At 47.4% G+C, this 24,573-nt stretch overlaps 2 protein-coding genes across 2 annotated transcripts; one reads left to right on the top strand and one right to left on the bottom strand.

The window, feature by feature from the left end:
* Positions 1-573: 573 nt before the first annotated feature.
* Positions 574-5,098, bottom strand: KCTD12 (potassium channel tetramerization domain containing 12). Its single transcript, XM_034417000.3, has one exon. It carries the CDS (start codon positions 4,594-4,596, stop codon positions 3,571-3,573), a length of 1,026 nt encoding a protein of 341 aa, XP_034272891.1. The 5' UTR covers positions 4,597-5,098; the 3' UTR covers positions 574-3,570.
* A 9,982-nt stretch (positions 5,099-15,080) lies between these two features.
* Positions 15,081-24,381, top strand: ACOD1 (aconitate decarboxylase 1). The gene is made up of 5 exons (XM_034417036.3): positions 15,081-16,555; positions 18,740-18,901; positions 20,995-21,084; positions 21,214-21,419; positions 22,236-24,381. Exons 1-5 carry the CDS (start codon positions 16,412-16,414, stop codon positions 23,191-23,193), a joined length of 1,560 nt encoding a protein of 519 aa, XP_034272927.2. The 5' UTR covers positions 15,081-16,411; the 3' UTR covers positions 23,194-24,381.
* Positions 24,382-24,573: the final 192 nt, after the last annotated feature.

Here is a 24,573-nt window from a genome sequence, read left to right as displayed (position 1 = left end):
CTCTGACCAGCTAGCCATGCCCACCTAGTCACACGACCTCCAAGCCACACCCACAAAATAAGCCATGCCCACAGAACCGGTAGTAAAAAAATTTAGAACCCACCCCTGGACAACATGTATGACTGAGAATCTATAAAGATTCTCAGAGGAAGTAGTTGGGGCAATTGATGGATAACATGTTGGAAAGCTTAACTGGCTGCTTTAATGAGTAGCAGAAACGGGCTGGTTTTTCACATTGTCCAAATCGCTTCTTCTTAAGTCTTCTCACAGCCTCTACGTTCTCCAGATGGTCTGAGGGACCTCAAACGCTGTTGCTAAGTATTTAGCTCATGCAGTGTTCGTTACCCAGAGCACAACCATTAGAAACCTCCGGTTATTTTATTATATCTGTTTTATTTAAAAAAATAATAATAATAGGAGCTTTAGAATTAGTTTGCTAGAAAACACACATTCATTGATCAAAATGCAAGTGTCTTCCTGTAGGCATTTTGCAAAACGAAGGGATGCGTTTTAGCTTCACAACGAATTTAGCTGTTGATTCAACTTCAAGCAAATAATTGTAGACAGACAATATTTTCATAATTCCATTTATATTCATACTGAAGTCTTCCCCATATAAATCGATACAGGAACACAGTTTCATATTAAAGCATTATGCCCAGGTACAGTTTACAGCATATGAAAGTTTTTTTTTTAGATATAGCACTAATAAATGAATAAAAAACTAAATGATTCGTGTAAAATGTTTATACACTTTATGTACACACACCGAGTCACAAAATTCAGTTCAAAACACCTCCGTTCATGACAACCGGGACAGACTTAATAAGCTACAGTACAAGATTTATTTAAAAACAAAACAAAACAGGAAAAAAAAAAAGAAAGCTTAGAACTAATTTAAGCACTTACTGAAATCTGGATTGTTTACAAAAATTTAGAAAATATAGTTCAGAGAGAGAAATACTCCACATGTATTAGAAAAGTCTTACAACCGCCTTTTGGGGATGACGTCGTAACATTGAATTTCAACCAATATCTTCTCCATTGCAACAGAGCTGAAGTATGCACAAATGGGATGGTTTTAGAGTAAGGCTTAGAGTAAGAGGGATAGATCTCTTTTCTGGAAGCTCTCCACGATGCAGTAGCTTATTGCTTGTCCTTTTAAAAAAATTGTCTCCTCTCTCCCTCTCTCTCCCTCCCTCCCTCCCTCCCTCCCTCTCTCTCTCTCTCTCTCCAGATTCACAGAGTTGGAAGGGACCTTATAGATCATCTAGTCCAACCCCCCATTCCACCCCCTCAAGCAGGAGACCCTACACCATACTCACTCACTCTCCCTTGCTGCCTTCCAAAAAATAACCCCAATTCCCAATTTACAGACCATTCCCACTAAATAAAGCTACCAGACTCAAATGTTTCAGCATTTGGGTAAATGTGACTGGTTTTTTTATATATATATATATAAAACTTCAGCTAGAATTTGTCTATGGAGATTCTCAATCCTTCAGGTCATGTTTGTCCCAAAGTTGTTTTTTTTTTTTTTCCCGCAAAAGGCAACTAGACTGACTTGGGTTTGTTTGTTTTTTTCCTTGAAAACATTTCGCTTCTCATCCAAGAAGCTTCTTCAGTTCAGAACTTCTTGGATGAGAAGCAAGACATTTTCAAAGGAAAAAAAAACCCCAAAGAAAATCCAGTTGTTGTTTGAAAAGCAGCTTTTGTTCAGCCTGACTCCTAAAAGTTTCAGGGTTTTTTTTAAATCACTAAGCAGGTTCCCACTCATGAAGGGAGATGCACTCTAAAGGATTATGTGGTCCAGCAAATAAGAATCCTCCGGTCTCTTCCTGAACTAGAAAGAGAAACAAAACAGGCTTGCTGTTGCAAACAAACCAGGAATTGAGGTTTTTACAAAGATTCTGGTTTAGTAAGCAAGCCAGTTAAGCCAGCATTCCTGGTTCCTTAAGAAACAAAAATATCAGGAATGAATGAGACCTACTTGAATCTCAATTATTTTTCCTTTTTCTTTTTATGCATATAGACTAAAACCCGAGGATCCTTTTTTTTAAAAAAAAAATCTCTAATAGGCAAACCCTGGATTAAAATCATCTCACGCTCTTAAAAAATAAAAAGCATTAACCTCAAGCAAAAGGGAAGGGGAGAAAAAAAATTAAAACACGGGAGAATTCTTTGGTTAGAATAACTCATCCGAGTCTGTTAACTCCAATGCAGGAATCAAAACACTGTTATGTGTTAAACCTAATTTTGAAGGATTACTAGGAGATTAAATTGCACCACATCCCCTATTTGGGAATCAGGCAAGAAAGATCTGATTTAGACCGGTGGCCTTGGTGCTTAAATTGCCAAAAAGATGAAATCAAAGGAGGAGGGAGGGAGGGGAGGAGGGAGGGAGGTGTCCTGCTGTTGTGCTTGCCTTTAGTTAAAATTCTGCATCCTGATCTGGGGGGAAAAATACTTTTTGGGGGGGTTCTTTAGATGTAGCACCATCAGCCAGCTCCTCAAGCATGCACAGACTCCTATTTCTACACTGAGGAAGAGGATGAGGAGGGGAGGGGGGATTTCAGCCTCGTGTCCGGGATGCCTTTGGGGAGGCGACCCCCCTCCCCAGCCTCGCTCTGAAAGCACCCCATTTCAGCAACCTGCCCCCTCCACCTCCCTCGACGACCCATCCGCAGGTTCTTTCAAAACCCTAAGAGGAACGGGCTGCAGGCCTGGGGGTTCAATCCCCGGAATCCTGCGTGGAGGAAGGGGGGACGCGATCGCTCCAACGGAGGTCTGCTTTTTCCAGCCCGGATCGGGGACCCCGCGCCCCCACCCCACCTCAGCCCCCCCCCCCAGTCTGCCGATGCAGTGCGCAAAGCTCGCCTTCTGGTTACCGAGGAAGGGAGGAGAGCTGGGCCACCCTCCGAGTTCCCAAGCGGCGTCCGACGGGAGATGCTGCTTCAAGATGCCGAGACGCTCGGATGCCGGTGGAACGGAGTCCCCCCACTCCGCTCGCTGGCTGGCTTTCTCGTTCTCCAGGGCCCAAAGCTAAGAAGCAACCGGGGGGTAGCGGATTTTTTCGAGGAGGGAGAGGGGGAGCTGGGTGCAGCAGCAGCAGCAAAGCCGTCGGCCTCTGAGTCAAGAGGGGAAGCCAGCAACCGAGCTCGGGCAACGTTGAGCAGAGGAGGCCAGCTTAAAGTCTCCATCGCCCGCCAGCCTCCCCAGGAGCAGCGGGCCCCGTCTGGGAACAGAGGGGGGGGTGGGCTCCCCTCGCCACGTGGGGACGGAATCTTGTTCGGAGGGGGCTGTTTTAAACTGGGGCAGGGGGCACCACTTTGACCCAAGGACCCTCTGATGGAGGTCCGCAGTTCTGGTCCAAAGGCCGCCTGAAAGAGCCGCTTTGCTGGACGGGGAGGGCACCGACAAGAGAAGGAGGGAGGGAAGGGGCGCCGGTGGGAAAGGGCAAAGCGGGGTTCTCCGGCGAGGACCGGACCTGTCTCTCCCGCAACAGCCCCGCCGACGGCCCTCTTCTCTCCCCTCCACCCCCTCCCCACCGTCCAGGGACGGGCATCGGGCTTACTCGCGGCAGAAGACGTACTCGGTGTAGCTGGTCCAGATCTTGTCTTCGGCGGGGCCGCCTTGCTCGGGCCCGAAGGCGCAGGTCCCGGTGGAGGAGCAGGCGGCCATGCGGAAGCCGGCCTCGCTCAGCCGGTCGAAGGCCTGCTCCAAGAAGTTGAACTTGAGGTAGTAGCGGGCGGTGTAACGCTCGGGGGGCCGGTCCGGGTCTCGGCTCTCGTTCAACGTCTCCCCGAAGACTTCTTTAGCCAGCGCCGTCTTGCCGCAGACCGTGATGCGCGCCACCCGACGGAACTTGGCATCGGCTTGCGCGTCCCGACCGATGGTGTAGGAGCCCCGGTAGCCGATGGTGATGTACCCCGAGCGGCGCCCGCCCGCGACGCCCCCGCCGGCATCCAGAGAGAGAGAAGTCGCCAACATCGGAGGCGGCCCCGACGGGCTCCGGCCCGAAGTTGGCGAGGCAGCCGAGGCCGGGGTCTCGGTGAAGTCCGCTTCTAAGTAGCCCAGCCCTCCCGACGGGTCGTCCCCGCACACCGAAGAGTCGCGCAGCATCCCGGCGAAGCGAGACGACGGCGGCGGCAGGGCCGGAGAGGATCCCGAGGCCGCCAGACGGCGCACCAGCTCGGGCAGCTGGAAGTATTCGGCTTCGCGGCGCAGACGGTTGCGCTCCGGGAAACCCTCCGGCAGGACCAGCTCCTGATCGCGCAGGTAGTCCAGGATGTAACGGAAGAGGAAGCCGTCGCGATCCAGAAAGAAGCGGCCTTTGGCGTCGCGGGGCAGGTCGGTGGCTTCTTGCTGCGAGAAGAGGCGCCACAGCAGGGAGCCGCGAACCGACAGCACCGTCCCTCTCCGGGTCACGTACACCTGTCCGCCCACGTTCAGCTCCACGATCTCCGGGATGGGACCCGACGACGGGGACGAGGCCGGCTCAGAGGCCGTTGGAGCTCGAGGGACGCCGCTCCGGGCTCCCCCGCCGCCTCCTCCTCCGCCGTTGGGGAGCCCCCGGGCGCTGTCGGCTAAAGCCATGCCGGTGGTCCCGGGCGAGGAGGCTCCCCGAGCTCTGCGACCGTCCGCTTTGAAACGAGCTGCTGTTCCGCAGACCCCGACGGCTCTGCGTTCTTTTTTAATTTTTGCGCGTGGCTCCGCTGGGCTGCGGCCTCCGGGCACTGCCGGCGAGCCAAAGCACGGGCGGCGGGGGCTTGGCTTTATGTAGCTCCGCCGCGCTGCCACCGGCGGGAGGAGCGAACGGAGGAGCCGGAGGCGGCCGGAGGCTGACGTCGCTCGGGCGCTTCCCTGCGCGCTGCCTCTTCTCTTGCGCGGAACCGCGGTCGCCAAGCCCGAGCGCCCACCCTGGCCGCGCGCCTCTGCTTTGGAGGATGCCGGGCAGCGGCGCTTGCACAAGGACGCTGCAGCCGCTTTCCGGACCCCCCCCCCCGTGACTCCCACGCGAGACCCGGGAGGAGCGCGGGCTGCGGTGGCGTCCTGCCCCGCGTGTCTCCCGTGGACTGCCGCGACCCTCCTGGGGAGGAGCCTGGCTTGGTTGGGTTGGCAGAGGCGGATATTGGCCGGGGCCGTCGCGCGGGAACGTGGAGCGAAAGAGGGTGGGAAAGATCCACTCCCCGCGGGGTGACGGACTGCCAGACAGAGGAGAAAATCGGGGTCTCCGCTCCTGGTTTCTAGAAGCGCTTCCTCCGCCCCCATTCTCCCTCCCGGGGTCCCTTCCTCTCCGTTCCTAGAATAAGAGTAGAGTCGGCGCTCCGCTTTTACTTTCTAAACCGATTCACACCACAACGTGTCCGTGTTCGGTCCTTGAGGTTTCTCTGGTGATGCTCCGACCAGTGGAACGACTTGCCTCCAGAAAGATGGAGGAGGAGGAGGAGGAGGAGGTCGAGGAGGAGGAGGTCGAGGAAGAGGGGGAGAGAGAAGTATGCAATTTGTTTTTTCATGTAAGAAACATTCCTATTTATTTCAACCACTGGTCCAACAGGGTGAAATCCCCACAGCAAGCAACATCAAGCGACATCAAGTGAGGTAGACTAATACCACTCTATAAAATCTTAGTAAGCCCATACCTAGAGTACTACATCCAGTTTTGGTTACCACATTATAAAAAATATGTTGACGACCCTAGAAAGAGTGCAGAAAAGAGCAACCAGGATGATTAGGGGACTGGAGACTAAAACATAGGAAGAACAGTTTCAGGAACTGGGTATGTCTGGTCTAGTGAAGAGAAGGACCAGGGGAGACATCATAGAAGTGTTCCAATATTTGAGGGGCTGCCAAAGAGAGGAGGGGGTCAACCTATTTTCCAAAGCACCCGAAGGCCAGACAAGGAATAATGGATGGAAACTGATCAAGGAGAGATTCAACCTAGAAATGAGGAGGAACTTTCTGACAGTGAGAACGATCAATCAGTGGAACAGAAGTTGCCTTCGGAAGTTGTGGGAGCTTCATCACTGGAGGCTTTCAAGAAGAGATTGGACTGCCATTAAATGTCTTAAATGGTGTAGGGTCTCCTGCTTGCGTGGGGGATTGGACTAGATGACCTACAAGGTCCCTTCCAACTCTGTTAACTTGTTAAATTGTGGGTGCTGCAACACGGGAGGCTTTTAAGAAGAGATTGGACAATGATTTGTCTGGATTGTTGCAGGGTTTCTCACTTGAGCAGGGGGTTGGACTAGAAGACCTCCAAGTCCCTTCCAACTCTGTTATTTTGTTATTCTGCTTTGTCTACCCCCTTTGCTGGCCCTTCCGCTAATTCCAGCAGCTATTTTTCCATTTCTAGATTCTGGAAAGTTTGCCATCCAGACTCTCTGCACCCTCCTCCGGTACCCCCCAGATCCTTATTGTGTTTATGGCATAAACCCTCATGCAATAGGTAATAGTGGCGGTAATAGTACGGACAGTACCAATGCTCTGAATGGACCAGATTTTATAAGGTTCCTAAGAGCCAGCGGATAGGGCGATAAATTTTATGAATTGCAAAAAGATGTGCCCGAATGAATTATCACCATTCAGTTGCCTTTGCAAGAAAAGGGGTGTTATTCCCACAACATTTTTATAAACTTACTTAAAAGGTGGCTGGTCAGGCGAAAGTAGAATATAGAATAATAGAGTTGGAAGGGACCTCGGAGGTCTTCTAGTCCAACCCCCTGCTCAGGCAGGAAACCCTATAGCATTTCAGACAAATGGTTGTCCAATCTCTTCTTAAAAACTTCCAGTGTTGGAGCATTTACAACTTCTGGAGGCAAGTTGTTTCACTGGTTAATTGTTCTAACTGTCAGGAAATTTCTCCTTAGTTCTAGGTGGCTTCTCTCCTTGATTAGTTTCCATCTGTTGCTTCTCGTTCTGCCTTCAGGTGCTTTGGAGAATAGGTTGACTCCTGCTTCTTTGGGGCAACCCCTTCGATAGCACTTAGCAATAGCGCTTAGACTTATATACCACTTCACATTGCTTTACAGACCCTCCCTAAGCTGTTTACAGAGTCACCATATTGCCCACAACAATCTGGGTCCTCATTTTACTGAACTCGGAAGGATGGAAGACTGAGTCAACCTTGAGCCAGTCAGGATCGAACTGTTGGCAGAGGGCAGAGTTTGCCTGCAATGCTGCATTCTAACCACTCTGCCACCAGGACTAGATATTAGAACACTGCTATCATGTCTGGGTGATATGATATATAGAGCCTGGGTGGCGCAGTGGACTAAACTATTGCTGTTAAAGTAGTACTTAGCTGTCAGCTGCCTGCAATTACTGTGAGTTCAATTCTCACTAGGCTCAAGGTTGACTCAGCCTTCCATCCTTTCGAGGTAGGTAAATTGAGGATCTGGATTGTGGGGGCAATAAGCTGACTTTGTATAAAATAGAACACCACTCAGGGGGGCCAAAAAGCCCTACTAAGCAGGTATATACAAAAGTATGAAGGCTATTGCTTAATGCATTGTAAGCCGCCCTGAGTCTCCGGAGAAGGGCGGCATATATAAATCGAACTAATAAATGTCACCCCTAGTCCTTTTCGTTAGAGGCTATCCATGTGGAGCAGAAGTCCCTACAGCAGCAACGGTACCTGAGGCTGTCAGGCAAACCCACCTCAAAACCTGAGCCAGAAAAACTCCAAGGAGGCTGAGTGGCTTTGCCCTGAGCCAAGTCCAGCTCCTGTGAGCCTCAGCCAGGCAGGTGCCACCCACTAGACTACCGCTGCCTCAGGGATGCAGAAGGGGAGATCGGCTCCTTCTGAGCCACCTCCACTCACACGCTCAAAATTTCAGAAGTGGGGACTCTCTGTCCAGCAACATCACAGTATGCTTTCATTATCCAAATGACCGGAGGGGTCTAAATGGAATTCTATATCGTATCTTCCTGACTCTGAGGGGTACTTGGTGCTCTCTGAGTTTGCTTGTTTCCGTGCAGATAGCAATAGCCCTTAGACTTATATACCGCTTTACAGTGCTTTACAGCCCTCTCTAAGCAGTTTACAGAATAGCATATTGCCCCCAACAAACTGGGTCGTCATTTTACGAAGGATGGAAGGCTGAGTCAACCTTGAGCCTGGTGAGATTTGAACTGCCAAATTGCAGGCAGCCGGCAGTCAGCAGAAGTAGCCTGCAGTACTGCACTCTAACCACTGCGCCACCAAGGCTCATGGTACAGTATTTCTAGCCAACAGTTCCAGCATCATTAAGCCACATCCCCATTCTCCCTTTAGAAAGGTGTGGTTGTCTTTGAGGGAACAGATGTAGGGGAAAGATTCCTTTGTTGCAGATCTCCAGATGGAAACTTGGAACAACTTGAAAGTAGCCTGCAGTACTGCACTCTAACCACTGCGCCATCGTGGCTGTTTCAGTACCCAAACTAGGTAACATCTTCAGTGTTAGTTACTAACACTGATGATGCTACCTAGTTTAGGTAATGAAACATCTGCAAGAAAACAACCAAGCTCAGAGAGCACCAAGGACCCCCCTCATGTCAATCCTGAGCTACAAATATTCTCCTTTATTAATTTCCTGGGTCTGCTAGAGTTGGTGGGGGGGGGGGGAGAAGGTCGCAATATTCTGGGTGAAGCTGCAAAAACTCACAGCTTTCTCTACTACAGATACAGGTGGCTTGCTGTATTATAGCCTGAATGCAGGTAAAATAAAGGAGAAATGCAGCTGTGTCCTGGTAAGAAGGAGGGGAAGGAGGGGAGAGTTTAAAGCTACACCCTCTTCTTTGTCAGTAACTGCCATAAATGGGAGGAGGGGTTGCCTGCTTAGATAATAGTTCAGTTTTTCCATATTTGGACTGGGTGAGTGAAATTGCTAATGCCTCAGAAAGCCGTACAACTGATTAAAGGCTAATATCTGTTTAAAACAATTAAAATGGCTGCAGTTGAAAAGAACAAGCAAACAGCAGTGGAATCAACCCCCTCTTCAAGAAAGGAATTTCCCCACATGCTTTTTTGGAGTGGAGGTGAACTGTCAAGAAATCAGCAGCCAAGGAGGTTTGAACAAATACAGGTTTAATGCACCTTCTACAAGGATTGGAACTATTAATGTTCAAAGCAAATTGGTGATAGATAAGACTCAACGGAATTCAAGGTGGGCTGGACTTAGGTCTCTGGTGGGTGTGAAGGGGCTTGAGACTGATGACATGTTTGACCCCTCCCTTGGTCATCTCCTACACGAACTTGTATTCCTTGAGCTTCTTATCTTGGACCTCTGCAGCCAGACCTCTCAGGCAGGTTGACTAAAGGATGCATGTAAGGAAATATCAAGAAAGGAAGGAAGGAAGGAAGGAAGAGAGAGAGAGAGAAAGAAAGAGAGAGAGAGAGAGAGAGAAAAGAGAGAGAGAAAGAAAAAGAAAGAGAGAGAGAGAGAGAGAAAGAAAGAGCCTGAGTGGCATAGGAGGCTAATGTCTCCTACTAAAGCAGCATTTAACATCCAGCTGCCTGCAATTACTGCGAGTTCAATTCTCACCAGGCTCAAGGTCGACTCAGCCTTCCATCCTTTCTAAGGTGGGTAAAATGAGGACCTGGTTTGTGGGGGCAATATGCTGACTTTGTATAAAACATACAAAAGTATGAAGGCTATTGCTTAACGCATTGTAAGCCGCCCTGAGTCTCCGGAGAAGGGTGGCATATATAAAAAAAAAAAAAAGAGAGAAAGAGAGAAAGAAAGAGAAAGAAAGAAGGAAAAGAAAGAAGGAAAGAAAAAGGGAGGGAGGGAGGAAGGGAGGAAGAGAAAGAAACAAAGAAAGAAGGAAGGAAGGAAGGAAGGGAAAGAAAGAAAGAAAGAAAGAAAGAAAGAAAGAAAGAAAGAAAGAAAGAAAGAAAGAAAGAAAGAAAGAAAGAAAGAAAGAAAAGAAAAAGAAAACAAGAAAAAGAAAAGAAAGCCCACCCCAGGAAAAAGAGATAAGAACAGAAGTTCGGTGACCACAGAGCCTCAAGCTAGAATGATGCAGCTCCAGGACAGGAAGGAACTGGGGGCTCCTCAGCTTCTTCTGAACATGGAAAGCCGAAGCAGCCAAGGCACCTGGCTACAGGGATCCCAGCACCTAGAAAGCCACCACTGAACATCCTTCTGCCCTGAGATCATGACAGCATCTCTTGCAGTCTTTTGATGGAGGATGGTGTCAAAGGAAGTTGGCAGAGCCCGTTGTTGGGAAGGCATTCCATCAGGTCTCCCCTTCCCCAGGAGATCCTCTTCAGGGTCCAAGCAGGCAAACTGGACTCTCAGAAGGAAGAGATGGTGTCTCTCTTCCCCCCCCCAAAAGTTGGCCTTTAGGAATAAATAACTAGCAACATCAGAAAAGCTAAGAGACCTTCGAGTTGACTTCAGTTGCTGGAGATCACAGCATTCTGCCCTTCATGGTAGAAACAAGGAAGGGCTGCTGAACCATTGGCCATTGCTCTCTTCTAGAAGACAAGTCTCCAGTCCTGGGGTTCCCAGGCCATCCCCCAAGGGAGAATTAACCAGGGCCTGTCTGGCTTTGCTCCCAAATTAGTCAGTGTTTTGTTAACTGCGGGTAGCTGCTGCTCTCTGCTGGTGAAAAGCCTGCAAGAAACAGACCAATTCTCTGCTCTTTTCCTTTTACCAAACCGCAGGCACACAAACACATCGCCAACATCATTCTTTCCACACGTATCTAGGTTTCACAATCGGGGTCAGTCTCTAGTTATTGGTGTATTTGACAAGTACAGCCCCGGATGAAGGAGGATTATGGTCGGTGTATCTCTTGAGTTCAGGTAATAACGGTTATGGTATCCAGAAGGTAAACAACAATACGTGAAAAAAATCGCACAGTGTGGATGACATGAATGAAAGGAGGGATGATAGAAACAGATTTGGGGGCCATTCAGAGATCCAAAGTACAACTAAGGATGATCGTTTAATGTACTACCTATAAATGGGCAGGTCTGCCTCCTCTATTAATTGGAAGTGAGAACTAAGGATATGCCTCTCTCTCTCTTTCTCCATTTATTTTCTCTCTTTCTTTCATTCTCTCTCACTCTCTTTCTCTCTTTCAGACTCTCATGCTCCCTTTATTCTCTCTCTTTCGTTTTCTCTCATTTTCTCTTTCATCCTCTCTCTCTCATTCGCTCGCTCTCATTCTCTCTCTTCTCACTCTCTCCCTTTCATTCTTTCTCTCTCATTCTCTCTCTTTCATTCTCTCATTCTTTCTTTTTCATTCTTTCTCATTCTCCATTCTTTTCTTTCTTTCTTTTTTATTTGATTTATATGCCGCCCTTCTCCGGAGACTCAGGGTGGCTTACAGTGCATTAAGCAATAGCCTTCATACTTTTGTATATTTATACAAAGTCAGTTTATTGCCCCCACAAACTGGGTCCTCATTTTCTCTTTCATTCTTTCTCATTCTCCATTTTTTCTCTATTTCATTCTCTCTCTCTTTCATTCTCTTTCTCATTCTCTCTTTCAGATTCTCTTCATTCTCTCTCTCTTTCATTCTCTCATTCCCTCTATCCTCCATTCTCTCTCCCAATCTTTCGCTTTCTCTCATTCTCTCTATCTCTCTCACCCTCAAGCCCACCCAGGAATGAGCTGGGGAGGAGACCCTTCCGTGGGCAGCGCAGGTGCCTGGCTGGACCCTGCTAGGAAAATATGGGAGGGGGACTTTCCAGGGACAGGCAAGGAGACAGGTGAGGAAATGTTCTGGGGATGCCACGATTGATCTGAATTTGTTATGGATTTTAATTTAGGCAAACCAAGATCTGTTTTTAACAGATGAACAGAGTTGGAAGGGACCTTGTAGGTCATCTAGTCCAACTCCGCTGCCAAAGCAGGAGACCCTACACCATATTTATTGTTTGCAAGTATAATGAGCCTGGGAGGCTGCAACCCAGGTGCACAAGTTAGAAACCAGAAGAGGAGCTCTCGGCCCGGCCTCCACATCTCCCATTTCTGAATGGTGAAGCCGGAGGTGACTCGGCCTTTGGACCAGCCGCTCTCAATGGATGTGCTTGAAATAGATGTTTCTGCCACGTGTTATTAATCTGCTGTATTTCCGTTCTGCTAAGGACAGCAAAAAACCCTGTTCCTGAGGCTGCTTCTTCTTCTGCAAAGCGTAGCCCACAAATTCCTTTAAATGCTTCTGCTATAATATTGAAAGTGAATGTCTATCTTTAGCCTCCGTCATCCTGTTATGGGGCTTTAGATGTCTCAAGATATATTATCTGTTTAAACCTTCACCAAATTCTCTCCCCAGCAATATTCTCTTCCTTCAACAAAGCAGCTCTATAGTGACCAGACCCTCAAGTCTGGGACTCGGCTGCCTGGCTGGGTGGGAAAACCCTTCTTTGAGATCCTGAAGAACCATGGTTAGTAGGGGAACTCATGGTCCTAATTCCCACTAAGTGGCACAGAAAGCTGCTTGTTCAAGTCTAGATTTAATGTGCATAGAAGACTCTGCGGATGTCACAAAATATGCCATCCAGCCTGTAGAATGATCCTATGAGAGCCAGACTCTTTTGAATCTGAACCTTGAGAAACAAGGAAAACTAATGGGAGGACCTGTAAGCATAGAAGATTAACAGATTAACAGAGTTGGAAGGGACCTTATAGGTCATCTAGTCCAACCCCCCACTCAAGCAGGAAACCCTATACCATTTCTGACAAATGGCAGTCCAATCTTTTCTTGAAAGTCTCAAGTGATGATGAAGCTCCTACAACTTCTGAAGGCAACTTCTGTTCCATGGGTTGATTGTTCTCACTGTCAGAAAGTTCCTCCACATGTCTAGGTTGAATCTCTCCTTGGTCAGTTTCCATCCATTATTCCTTGTCTGGCCTTCAGGTGCTTTGGAAACTAGCTTGACCCCTTCCTCTCTGTGGCAGCCCTTCAAATATTGGAACACTTCTATGATGTCCTCCCCTATGATGTCCTTCTCTTCACTAGACTAGCCATGCCCACTTCCTGAAAACGTTCTTCATATGTTTTAGTCTCCAGTCCCCTAATCATCCTGGTTGCTCTTCTCTGCACTTTTTCTAGAGTCTCAACATCTTTTTTATAGTGTGGTGACCAAAACTGGATGAAGTATTCTAGGTGTGGTCTTACTAGGGCTTTATAGAGTGGTATTAGTCTACCTCACTTGATGTTGCTTGATGTTGCTTGCTGTGGGGATTTCATCCTGTTGGACCAGTGGTTGAAATAAATAGAAATGTTTCTTACATGAAAAATCAAATTGCATATTTCTCTCTCCCCCTCTTCCTCGACCTCCTCCTCCTCCTCCTCCTCCTCCTCCTCCTCCTCCTCCTCCTCCTCCTCCTCCTCCTCCTCCTCCTCCTCCATCCTGTTGGCTACAGGGATAACATTTTAAGGAAATGGTAACAATGGTAGCTCAGTGGCTAAGACACTGAGCCTTTTGATCGAAAGGTCGGCAGTTCAGTGGTTCGAATCCCTAGTGTTGCATAATGGCGTGAGCTCCCATTACTTGTCCCAGTTTCTGTCAAACTAGCAGTTTGAAAGCACATAAAAAATGCAAGTAGAAAAATAGGGACCACCTTTGGTGGGAAGGTAACAGCATTCTGTGCGCCTTTGGCATTTAGTCATGCCGGCCACATGACCACAGAGACGTCTTCGGACAGCGCTGGCTCTTCAGCTTTGAAATGGAGATGAGCACCGTCCCCTAGAGTCGGGAACGACTAGCACATATGTGTGAGGGGAACCTTTACCTTTACCTTTTAACATCCAAGGTGAGCCCAGGTTGTCATCTGATCTTAAGTTTGTGACTCCGGTAGATTTGCAGCCCAACTTAGGAGGAGAGTTAGTAGGCCCCTCTGCTTCTGGTTCATTTGTATGTAAAAATAAGACATATTCACAAAATTCGAACTGTGAAGGTCTCACTGCTCAGGTCTGCTGGGCCTGGTGGCTCAGCAGACTGATAGCATTGTGATTAACACCAGCTGTCTGCAATTACTGTAAGTTCAAATCTCACCAGGCTCAAGGTTGACTCAGCCTTCCATCCTTTCTAAGGTAGGTAAATTGAGGACCCAGTTCGTGGGGGCAAAAAGCTGACTTTGTATAAATATACAAAAGTATGAAGGTTATTGCTTAATGCACTGTAAGCCGCCCTGAGTCTCTGGAGAAGGGCGGCATATAAATCAAATTAAAAAACAAAAACAAAAACAAAAACTGACATGTCCCTTTTCAATGAGTAAAACCAGAATTTCTTATGCTTAGAAAACCCTCTTATCTCTCAGGAGTTCTGTTTAAAATGTTGGTTAATCTGGATCCTAGATGTCTAAGGAGAGAGATTCACACACACACACACACACACACACACACACACACACACACACACACACACACGGTTCCTAACAACCCTGACATTTCATTTCAGGGAAGGTTTCAGGTTTTCTTTTTGTAGATGAAAGGGTGAGATTCCTATCTTGCAATGGGATTTCTGGCCTATGAACCATTTATTTTGGAGGGCATAAAAAGGAGAAGTTGGGGCGGCATAACCTTATGCAACCTGAAAGTGAAACGGATAAACTGGAGGGATGAAAGTCATCCTTTTCGTGTTCAATGGAGTTTCACAAGATCAAACTTTTACAGGAAACCTTGTGTTTGCACGAGAAATACAGCCTTACGCAGGAGACGGTCTGAAAGGAAAGAGAAGAAGAAATAGGATGGGTTGTGGGAAATGAGAAGAACAGACAAGTTTGAGGTGGGTCCCATTCTCCACACTGAATTGTGCTGGTTCATGACCATAATAAGGGATGGGATTGGATTGGATTGGATTGGATTGGATTGAGTTGGGTTGGGTTGGGTTGGGTTGGGTTGGGTTGGGTTTATGAGCTGGGAGCAAGGGAGATTTTGGATCTCCTGCTTGAGACAACAATGTCTCCGCTATCATAATTGACAGAAAGTAAATTTCTGAATAGGGATGCAGTTGGCTCAGTGGCTAAGATGCTGAGCTTGTCGATCGAAAGGTCGGCAGTTCAGCGGTTCGAATCCCTAGTGCCGCGTAATGGGGTGAGCTCCCATTACTTGTCCCAGCTTCTGCCAACCTAGCAGTTCGAAAGCATGTAAAAAATGCAAGTAGAAAAATAGGGATCACCTTTGGTAGGAAGGTAATAGCGTTCTGTGCGCCTTTGGCATTTAGTCATGCTGGCCACATGACCACGGAGACGTCTTCGGACAGCGCTGGCTCTTCGGCTTTGAAACGGAGATGAGCACCGCCCCCTAGAGTCGGGAACGACTACCACATATGTGCTAGTTTTCTAAATTTGCCTGCTTCCTGGATTTGCACAAAACCTAGCCAAGAACCTGCAATTACTGCAGGTTCAAATCTAGCCAGGCTCAAGGTTGACTCAGCCTTCCATCCTTTCTAAGGTAGGTAAAATGAGGACCTGGTTTGTGGGGGCAATAAGCTGACTTTGTATACATATACAAAAGGATGAAGGCTATTGCTTAGCGCATTGTAAGCCGCTCTGAGTCTCCGGAGAAGGGTGGCATATAAATCAAATAAAAAAAAAAAAAAGAGGCTATAGCAGTATACACTTGTCAAATGCGAGAAGTCAGGAAGCAGGATAGAGTTCAAAAGTACTGCCAGTTCATTTCATGCTGCCAATACCCAAGAATCAGCGTGTCAGTCCTGCCTCAACTTGAACCCTAGGCAAGAATGATCCATGACTGCATTTTTCGAGTGAGAACCCGTTTTTGCAACCTTCTGACCCGCAGAGACGATGGGAAAGCCAGATCCGTTTAACAACCGTGTTACTAACTGAACAACCGCAGGGATTCACTTTACGCCGGTTGCAAGCAAGGCTGTTCAAGAGGGCGAAAGCCGCTTCACAACCATCTCGCTTAGCCACAAAAAAACGTTGGGCTGAATTGCGGCTATAAATCAAGGACAGGGCCGGATTTTCCTATAGGCTAACTAGGCTTCAGCCTAGGGCCTCAAGATCAAGAGGGGCCTACATTCAAATTGTTAGCAAAATTAAAATTACACTTTCACTATAGGTGAAAGGGCCTCATAAGTGGAATAGCCTAGGGCCTCTTTTCATCTAAATCCGGCCCTGATCAAGGACTGTCTGCAGTAGCTGGGTTTCTGCCATCTATCAGTGTCAGGCTGACAAGAACTAGAGTAGCAGTGTTTCTTCTACTGTGGGAATCCCTGTAAATATCCGTTGCTTCCTTAGTCAAGAAGCCTCACTTGTGAAAGAGGTTTGGGGACTCTCCTCCAGCTGTGTCCTTTCACAACACACAAACGCCACCGGGGATAGGTGGGGCCTACCGCTGCGTCACTCACAAGTGTTTTTTTGGAAGTCCCAAACCATCTTGTTTGACTCAACACGTGATTTGCTGTCAACGCAGAGCCTGTTGCAATACCGGGCAGCAGCGTCTAATGGGCCATGGAGAGCGGGGAAAATTGGAGATGTTGAAAGGCCCTCGCTCCTCCTTGAACATGTATAAAAGGAAGAGGTTCAGTCCTCCCCAGCGTGGTCTTTGCAGGCACAGGACATCACTCCGTGGCATCATGTGGGCCAAGGTAAGTTTTTCCGTGTCTTGTTCCCAGGGGGAGGCATGGAAGCTTGGGCTGAAAGTGGAGGAGGCAGAGGGCTTAGGCAGGGAGGGACGTGTGGCTTTGTCTACAGGAGACAGCAGACCTAATCCATGTTGACTTTCGAGTAGAGTCAAGCAACAGAGATGGAGGAAATTGTCCTTGAGGTCTGAGAGACCAGCACAGACTGGTTGAGCTGAGCCAGAAATTGGAAGCAGCTTCCTCTGCTCCGGACAGCGCCTGTAGGCCCAAGGTTAACATTATGGGATGTATGTGTGAGCTGTTGCCATGGCCAATGTTTTTTTTTTAAATAATCTTTATTTACATTTTCCATTAAAAAGAACAAACAACACATCATATAAATAACACACAAGACAATACAACACAAAACAAAGAAGAAGAAGAAAAAGAAAGGCATACTTCTATGTAGTACCTTAATAACCTAATATTCGGTAGTATGTTTCCATATTATGTTCCGGAGAAGACAGAATAACTTATATACCTTTATACATCAATTAGGTCTATCCGACCTCACTTTACTTGTACAATATAAGTTTCTCAATATATACAATTCCTCATCTAGTGTGGGTTATAATTTCCTCTTCTCTAACCATTTATAAAATTTTTCCCAAGATAGACATATTTGTGTTTGGTCTTTGTCTTTTATTGGTCAATTATCTGCTTCCGCACATTCGAAGATCTTCTTTATAATTGTCTCCTCTGTTGGGATATTTTGATTTTTCCAAAATTGAGCGTACGCCAATCTCGCCGCTGTGATAATGTGTAATGCAAGATACCATGAATCTCTTTTGATATTTTCCAGTTTAGAACCGAGCAGGCATGTCTCTGGTCGCCATTCAATCTTTCGCATTAAAATCTCATTAAGCCATTTTTTTTATTTTCCCCCAAAATTTTTCTGCTTTTTCTGCTGTTGTTGGCAAGGCTACCAGGTCCTTGAAGCGAGGTGAGGTAGAGACCATCCATCCTCAACTTGCAAAAACTGGGCAAGAGCAGGTTGTGGGTCGAAATTTGGCACTTCCTTCAGTCCCACTGCTCTACGTTGTCAGATAGAGCCAGGGGGGCTGCGGAAATGAAGTTATCAGAACCAAAGGATTTTTCATTTTCTGATAAAATTGTGTTTCTGCTCCATGAGGGTAGCTGGTCAGCAGGGTTAGGAAATGCACAGGGTATTACAGGTGGTTCTTGACCTACGACCACAATTGAGCCCAACATTTCTGTGTTGCTAAATGAGACAGTTGTTAAGCAGTCCCCCGCCCCGTTTTATGACTTTTCTTGCCACAGCTGTTAAGCGACTCGTTGCAGTTATTAAATTAGTAACCCGGTTGTTAAGTGAATCTGGGCTTCCCAATTGACTTTCCTTGTCAGAAAGTCCCAAAAGGGGTTCCCATGACCCTGGGAAACCACAACCGTCATAAGTACATGCCAGTTGCCAAGAGTCTGAATTTTGATCACACGACCACGGAGAGGCTGCAATGGTCCTAAGCAGTGGTGAAATGTAAAATTTGTTACTACTGGATCTGTGGGTGTGGCTTGGTGGTGGTGGGGTAATATGACTGAGTGGGCGTGGCCAACTTTTTTTTTTTTTTACTTTTAAAACCATTTTTTCGGCTGAAGAGGTTGTAAAAAAAAATGCTTTTAAAAGCCTCTGACGATCCCAGCTGACTTGCCTGATTGGCAGAAGCTTTTTTTTTTAAAAGCCTCTGATGATCCCAGCTGAGCCGCATGATCATCAAAGGCTTTTATTTATTTTTTTACTTTTAAAAGCATTTTTTCGGCCGAAGAGGTTGTAGAAAAAATGCTTTTAAAAATTTTAAAAAAAGCCTCTGATGATTGCGCTGCTCAGCTGGGCAATGGCGGGGGGGGGGCAGGGATTTTTTGCTGCTGATTCTCTGAATCACCCACCTCCATCGCTACCGGATCAGGTGATCCGGTCCGAACCGGGAGCATTTCACCCCTGGTCCTAAGTGTGAAAAACCATCATAAGTCTCTCTTTTCAGTGCTGTTGTAACTTTGGTCACTAAATGAACGGTTGTAGGTCAAGGACGACCTGTGATTTGCTTCTGTGAAGATAAATCCAAGCAGGTTGGGGTCTGGAGAAAATGGCAGGGGAGGAGGAAACGTGGCTGACACGGTTTGGTTTCTCTTTGCCAGAATATTACGGGGAACTTTGCTAATGTGATCCATGGGTTGAATCCGAGCCATCTGACCGACCGAGTTGTTCAGAGGAGCAAACGGATGATTTTGGATACTTTGGGAGTCGGGCTGGTGGGCACCAGAACCGACGTCTTCCAGAAGCTCATCCAGTACAGCAAGGTAAGAGGATCTGTTGTCTTAATTCTCACCTCAAATCAGATTAACAGAGTTGGAAGGCACCTTGTACATCATCTAGTCCAACCCCCTGCCCAAGCAGGAGACCCTACACCATTTCTGACAAATGACAGTCCAAGCTCTTCTTGAAAGCCTCCAGTGACGAAGCTCCCACAACTTCAGAAGGCAACTTCTCTTCCATGGGTTGATTGCTCTCACTGTCAGAAAAGTTATCCTTATTTCCAGGTTGAATCTCTCCTTGACCAATTTCTATCCATTATTCCTTGTCTGGCCTTCAGGTGCCTTCGAAAATAGCTTGCGCCCCCTCCCCCTCTGTGGCAGCCCCTCAAATATTGGAACATTGCTCTCATGTCTTCCCTGGTCCTTCTCTTCACTAGACTAGCCATGCCCAGTTCCTGTAACTGTTCTTCATATGTTTTAGTCTCCAGTCCCCTAATCACCCTAATGGTTGCTCTTCTCTGCAGTCTTTCTAGAGTCTCAACATCTTTTTATAGGGTGGTAACCAAAACTGGATGCAGTATTCTAGGTGTGGTCTTACCAAGGCTTTATAGAGTAGTATTAGTACCTCACGTGATCTTGATTGATAACTTTTGGGCTAGGCAGTTATTGATCTTTTAAGGCACAGGTGGGCAGCATTGCTGGCTCAAGAATTCTGGGAGTTGTCCACAAGTCATCAAAGGGCCAAAGTTCCACATTCCTGTTTTAAGATAACAGCCTTGTATTTTGCCACAGGTTATCCTTATTGTTATTTCTTTCCACTATGGAGGTTAGCACAAGGTGGCCTTTTCCTGAAGCCCTCCCACCTCTGTTCACCTAAAGGGGTATATCAATTCTCCACCTGAGGATTCTTCTTCCTGGTTGGGCTGGCATGGGGTAGATGGGGTAATGCTCCAGCCCCTTCCTCCAGCAAAGGGGGCCCTTTTCCACCCGAGGACTCTGTTCCAGATAGCCTGAGGGCCACCCCACCCCCCAAATGATAGCAACCATGGAGTCCATTATCAGACTGCTGCCTTTGGTTAGCATCTAACCTGCCCATGATGGAGATCTGTGCACGTGAGTTTTGCATAAGAAGGAGTAGGTCCTCTTGCTCTTGCCTTTTTATAGGAGATAACCAAGCTAAGCCAGAGAGTGGGGTCAAGTGCACCATCAGTTTGGAGTCACTATGCTGCTATAAGAGACCTAAGTCCAGCCCCCCTTGAAGTCCATTGACTCTTATCCGGCGCTAATTTGCCTTGACCGTTAGTAGATCAGTTTCTTGTGTATAGATTGCATAGAATAAACTTAGAGTACTTTCGAACTTTATCCTGGTTTACTTTATCCTGGTCTTCAACCTGACAGATAGATTGTTGGATTTTGGAGCATTTGCTCATTGCTTGTGCACCAATTTGCCTTGACCTTTAGTAGATCAGATTCTTGTGTATAGGGTTGCTTGGAATAAACTTACGAGTACTTTCGAACTTTATCCTGGTTTACTTTAGCCTGGTCTTGGACCTGACGGATACATTGTTGGATTTTGGAGCATCTGCTCATTGCTTGTGCACCAATTTGCCTTGACCTTTAGTAGATCAGATTCTTGTGTATAGATTGCATGGAATAAACTTAGAGTACTTTCGAACTTTATCCTGGTTTACTTTATCCTGGTCTTCAACCTGATGGATAGATTGTTGGATTTTGGAGCATTTGCTCATTGCTTGTGCACCAATTTGCCTTGACCGTTAGTAGATCAGATTCTTGTGTATAGGGTTGCTTGGAATAAACTTACAAGTACTTTCAAACTTTATCCTGGTTTACTTTAGCCTGGTCTTGGACCTGACGGATACATTGTTGGATTTTGGAGCATCTGCTCATTGCTTGTGCACCAATTTGCCTTGACCTTTAGTAGATCAGATTCTTGTGTATAGGGTTGCTTGGAATAAACTTGTAGAACTTTTGAACTCTGTTCTGGCTCCTGATTCCTTGCATTCGATGCTCTTGGTGGAATGAGCCTAGGAGAGAATAAAGAGAAGCGGTTGCTTGGCTTCACATGTAAAAGTTCCTCCTAAGCAGAATTGGGATTTTTTTCTTTTTTTTTTTTCCAGATTTACAGCTCGGATTCATCCAGTTCTGTCTGGGGATGCTCAACGCTCAAGCTGCCTCCGCTCTACGCAGCGTTGGTGAACGGTGTGGCGGTAAGAATCTCTTGGTACTCCCTACCACCCTCTGATTCCACCTGTTTTTTGCTGGGAGAAAGTCGCTAGGGCCTAGCAACTCACCCACCTCAAAATTTTTTCTCCCTTTCTCTGCCTCCCCCTTCACAGATACACTCCATGGATTTTGATGATACGTGGCATCCGACCACCCATCCGTCGGGGCCAGTGTTGTCAGCCCTCATGGCTGTCGCCGAAGGTGTGTCCGAAAAACAAAGGATTTCTGGCTGCGACTTGCTTTTGGCTTTCAACGTTGGGATCGAGGTGCAAGGCAGACTGATGAGCTTCTCCAAGGAGGCCAGCAATCTTCCTAAAAGGTCTGTGTTTGCTTTTTTAACTTGTTCTAAAATAAGCCCCAGAAGGACTCTCCTGGCATGGGCTTAATGGTCAGCCACGACTCTACCTAGCATCATCTGAGCTTCATTTATTCCTATCTAAACTGAGTGGGCTTCTTTGTTAGATGGTCATTACTTGAGGACCAGATCCTGAACGGGCTTTCCGATGTGGCAGAGCAGATCATTTATTGGCACCCCTTGACTGGATGCAAGCCAGGGGTGAAATGCTCCCGGTTCGGGCCGGATCGCCTGATCCAGTAGAGATGGCGGCGGGTGGTTCGGAGAACCGGTAGCAAAAATCCCGGCCCCACCCCCCCCATTGCCCAGCTGAGCCGCGCAATCATCAGGGGCTTTTTTTAATTTTATTTCTAAAAGCATTTTTTCTACAACTTCTTTGGCCAAAAAAATGCTTTTAAAAGTAAAAAAAAAAAGCCTCTGATGATTGCGCGGCTCAGCTGGGATCATCAGAGGCTTTTTTTTTAAAAAAGAAAGCCTCTGCCGATCAGGCAAGTCAGCTGGGATCGTCAGAGGCTTTAAAAGCATATTTTTTACAACCTCTTCAATGGTAGAAAAAATGGTTTTAAAATTAAAAAAAAAAAAGTTGGCCACGCCCACTCAGTCATATTACACCACCACTACCAAGCCACGCCCACAGAACTGGTAGTAACAAAATTTACATTTCACCAATGATGCAAGCTATTGTTCTCTTCGTACTTATGCCATGTACAAGCAGTCCTTGACTTACGACAGTGTGTTTAGTGGCCATTCAGAGTTATAACGGCATTTTGATTCTTCCAGGTTCCACCCACCCTCCATTCTCGGCACCATGGGAAGTGCTGCAGCCACTGCAAAACTCCTGGGCCTCAACCAACTCAAGTGTAAGGAAGCCCTGGCTGTAGCCGCTTCTTATGCCGGTGCCCCACTGGCCAACGCAGCCACACAGACCAAACCACTTCACATGGGCAACGCCAGCCGGCACGGCGCGGAAGCGGCTCTCTTGGCTTCTCTGGGCCTGCAAGCCAGCAAGCTGATTCTGGACCTCGAGTCAGGATTTGGGGCCTTTTACATGGATTACCTGCCCCAGACACTGCCCAGCCTGCAGTCCTACTCTTGGTTGCTGGACCAACAAGACGTGGCCTTCAAGAGCTTCCCGGCGCATCTGGGGACACACTGGATGGCCGAAGCTGCCCTGGCAGTAAGGAAGCACCTTGCCCGGAATGGGGAGTCTCTGCCCACTAACTGCATCAAGGCCATCGTGCTTGATGTCCCCAACATTAGATATGTTAATCGGCCGTTTCCTTCTTCCGAACACGAAGCCAGGCACTCCTTCCAGTTTGCCGCCTGCTCAGCGCTGCTGGATGGCTTCATCTCGGCTGAATCCTTCACACCGCAGAGACTGTCCAGGCCAGAGTTGAATGACCTCCTCCGAAAAACCAGCCTGGAGCATTTTCCGGACAATCTCCCCAGCTTCAACAGCCTTTACTGCGGGGTCAAAATCATCCTCCAGGATGGAGACACCTGGGCAGAGCGTTGCGAAACCTTCTACGGGCACTGGAGGAAGCCCTTGAGCCGCGGGGATTTGGTGAAGAAGTTCCACAACAATGCCATTTCTGCAGTCTCCCCAGAAGTGGCCGAAAGCATTGTAGAAGCAGTTGATAAGCTTGAATCCCTGGATGATTGCGGGGAGCTATTCTCACTTCTTCGAGGAGCTGAGCTGACAAAAGATTTGCGGCAACGTAAGAGGGAAACTTTGTGAGACCTACCTGGTCCCAGAAGGACCTTCCAGGCCTGGCCTACATGGTCAGTTACGACCTAGCACCGTGATGGCGAACCTATGGCACGCGTGCCACAGTTGGCACACGGAGCCATATCTGTGGGCACGCGAGCGTTGCCCTAGCTCAGCATGTGCATGCCAGCCAGCTGATTTTTGGGCCTTCTGGGCCCACCGGAAGTCGGGAAATGGGCTGTTTCTGGCCTCCAGAGAGCCTCCAGGGGGGTTGAGGAAGGCTGTTTTTGCCCTCCCCAGGCTCCTAGAAAGACTCTGGAGCCTGGGGAGAGTGAAAAACGGGCCTATCAGGCCCACCATGCCATTGTGTGCCAAAAGCGGGGGCAGCGCGGGGGGTCGCACACGCCTGCGCAGGGTGGTGGGGTGCATAGAATTATGGGTGTGGGCACACACACACGTGACCTCCCCCCACACTCTCCCTACTTTTGGCACACGTTGACAAAAAGGTTAGCCATCACTGACCTAGCATTATCTGAGCTTCGTTGATTCCTGTCTAACCTTAGTATAGTTAGTCCTCCATTTACAACAGTTCGTTTAGTGAACATTCAAAATTACAACAGCACTGGAAAAAGTGACTTACGGCCATTTTTCACACTTAACGACCATTGCAGCATCCCTGTGGTCACGTGATCAAAATTTGGACATCATGTGATCCCCTTTTGCGACCTTCTGACAAGCAGAATCGGTGGGGAAGCCTGATTCACTTAACAACAGTGCTACTGACCGAACACCTGCGGTGATTCGCTTAACAACTGTGGAAAAACAGGTCATAACATGGGGCAAAACTCACTTAACTGTCTTGCCTAGCACCAAAAATGTTAGCTCAATCGTAAGTCAAGGACTACCTGTACTAAGATAAGACGGTTTGGATAGACATGGTAACAGGTCAACCAATGGGGACTGTTTGGAAACTGAAACATAGTATTTGTTTGTATGGGGCCATAAGAGACAGTTTGGAGGCTGGGCGTGGCTTAGCCTTGCTGAATTTTATATATGAGTTGGTTTGGCCTCTATAATGGGAGCTTCTGTACAATATATTTGCCTTTGTATCTCTCTACTCTGTATTGACTTGTTTCTATGAATATTGCTTCTCTGTTCCTGATATTGTATGCTGAATTCTCCTGCATGGTATTGTATATAAAGACATTTTCTTATGTAGATGAATCCTGCAGAATTATTTAATTGTGTGTCTGGTTGGATGTGCTGCAACAAACTGTGACAGAGGTCAGCCTGCTTGTGTATGAATGGTGGCTTTTCTTATAAATACCCTGTAATATGAATCACTTTTGTTTAGATTCTTCTCATTGATTTCGGAACTCTTTCTAAGGCACAAGGATAGAAAGTAACAGA

This window comes from Pantherophis guttatus, chromosome 5, assembly GCF_059756535.1.
Source record: "Pantherophis guttatus breed Tessera chromosome 5, ASM5975653v1, whole genome shotgun sequence".
NCBI lineage: Eukaryota > Metazoa > Chordata > Lepidosauria > Squamata > Colubridae > Pantherophis > Pantherophis guttatus.
This window is presented reverse-complemented; position numbering and strand designations above follow the sequence as displayed.

What these genes read in the sequence shown, in the direction of transcription:
- KCTD12 (XM_034417000.3), bottom strand. Translation starts at nt 4,596, where the DNA reads ATGGCTTTAGCCGACAGCGCCCGGGGGCTCCCCAACGGCGGAGGAGGA.
- ACOD1 (XM_034417036.3), top strand. Translation starts at nt 16,412, where the DNA reads ATGGGCCATGGAGAGCGGGGAAAATTGGAGATGTTGAAAGGCCCTCGC. An exon ending in GTGGCATCATGTGGGCCAAG is followed by an intron (nt 16,556 to 18,739) that starts GTAAGTTTTTCC and finishes TCTCTTTGCCAG; the next exon opens with AATATTACGGGGAACTTTGC. An exon ending in CGTTGGTGAACGGTGTGGCG is followed by an intron (nt 21,085 to 21,213) that starts GTAAGAATCTCT and finishes CCCCCTTCACAG; the next exon opens with ATACACTCCATGGATTTTGA.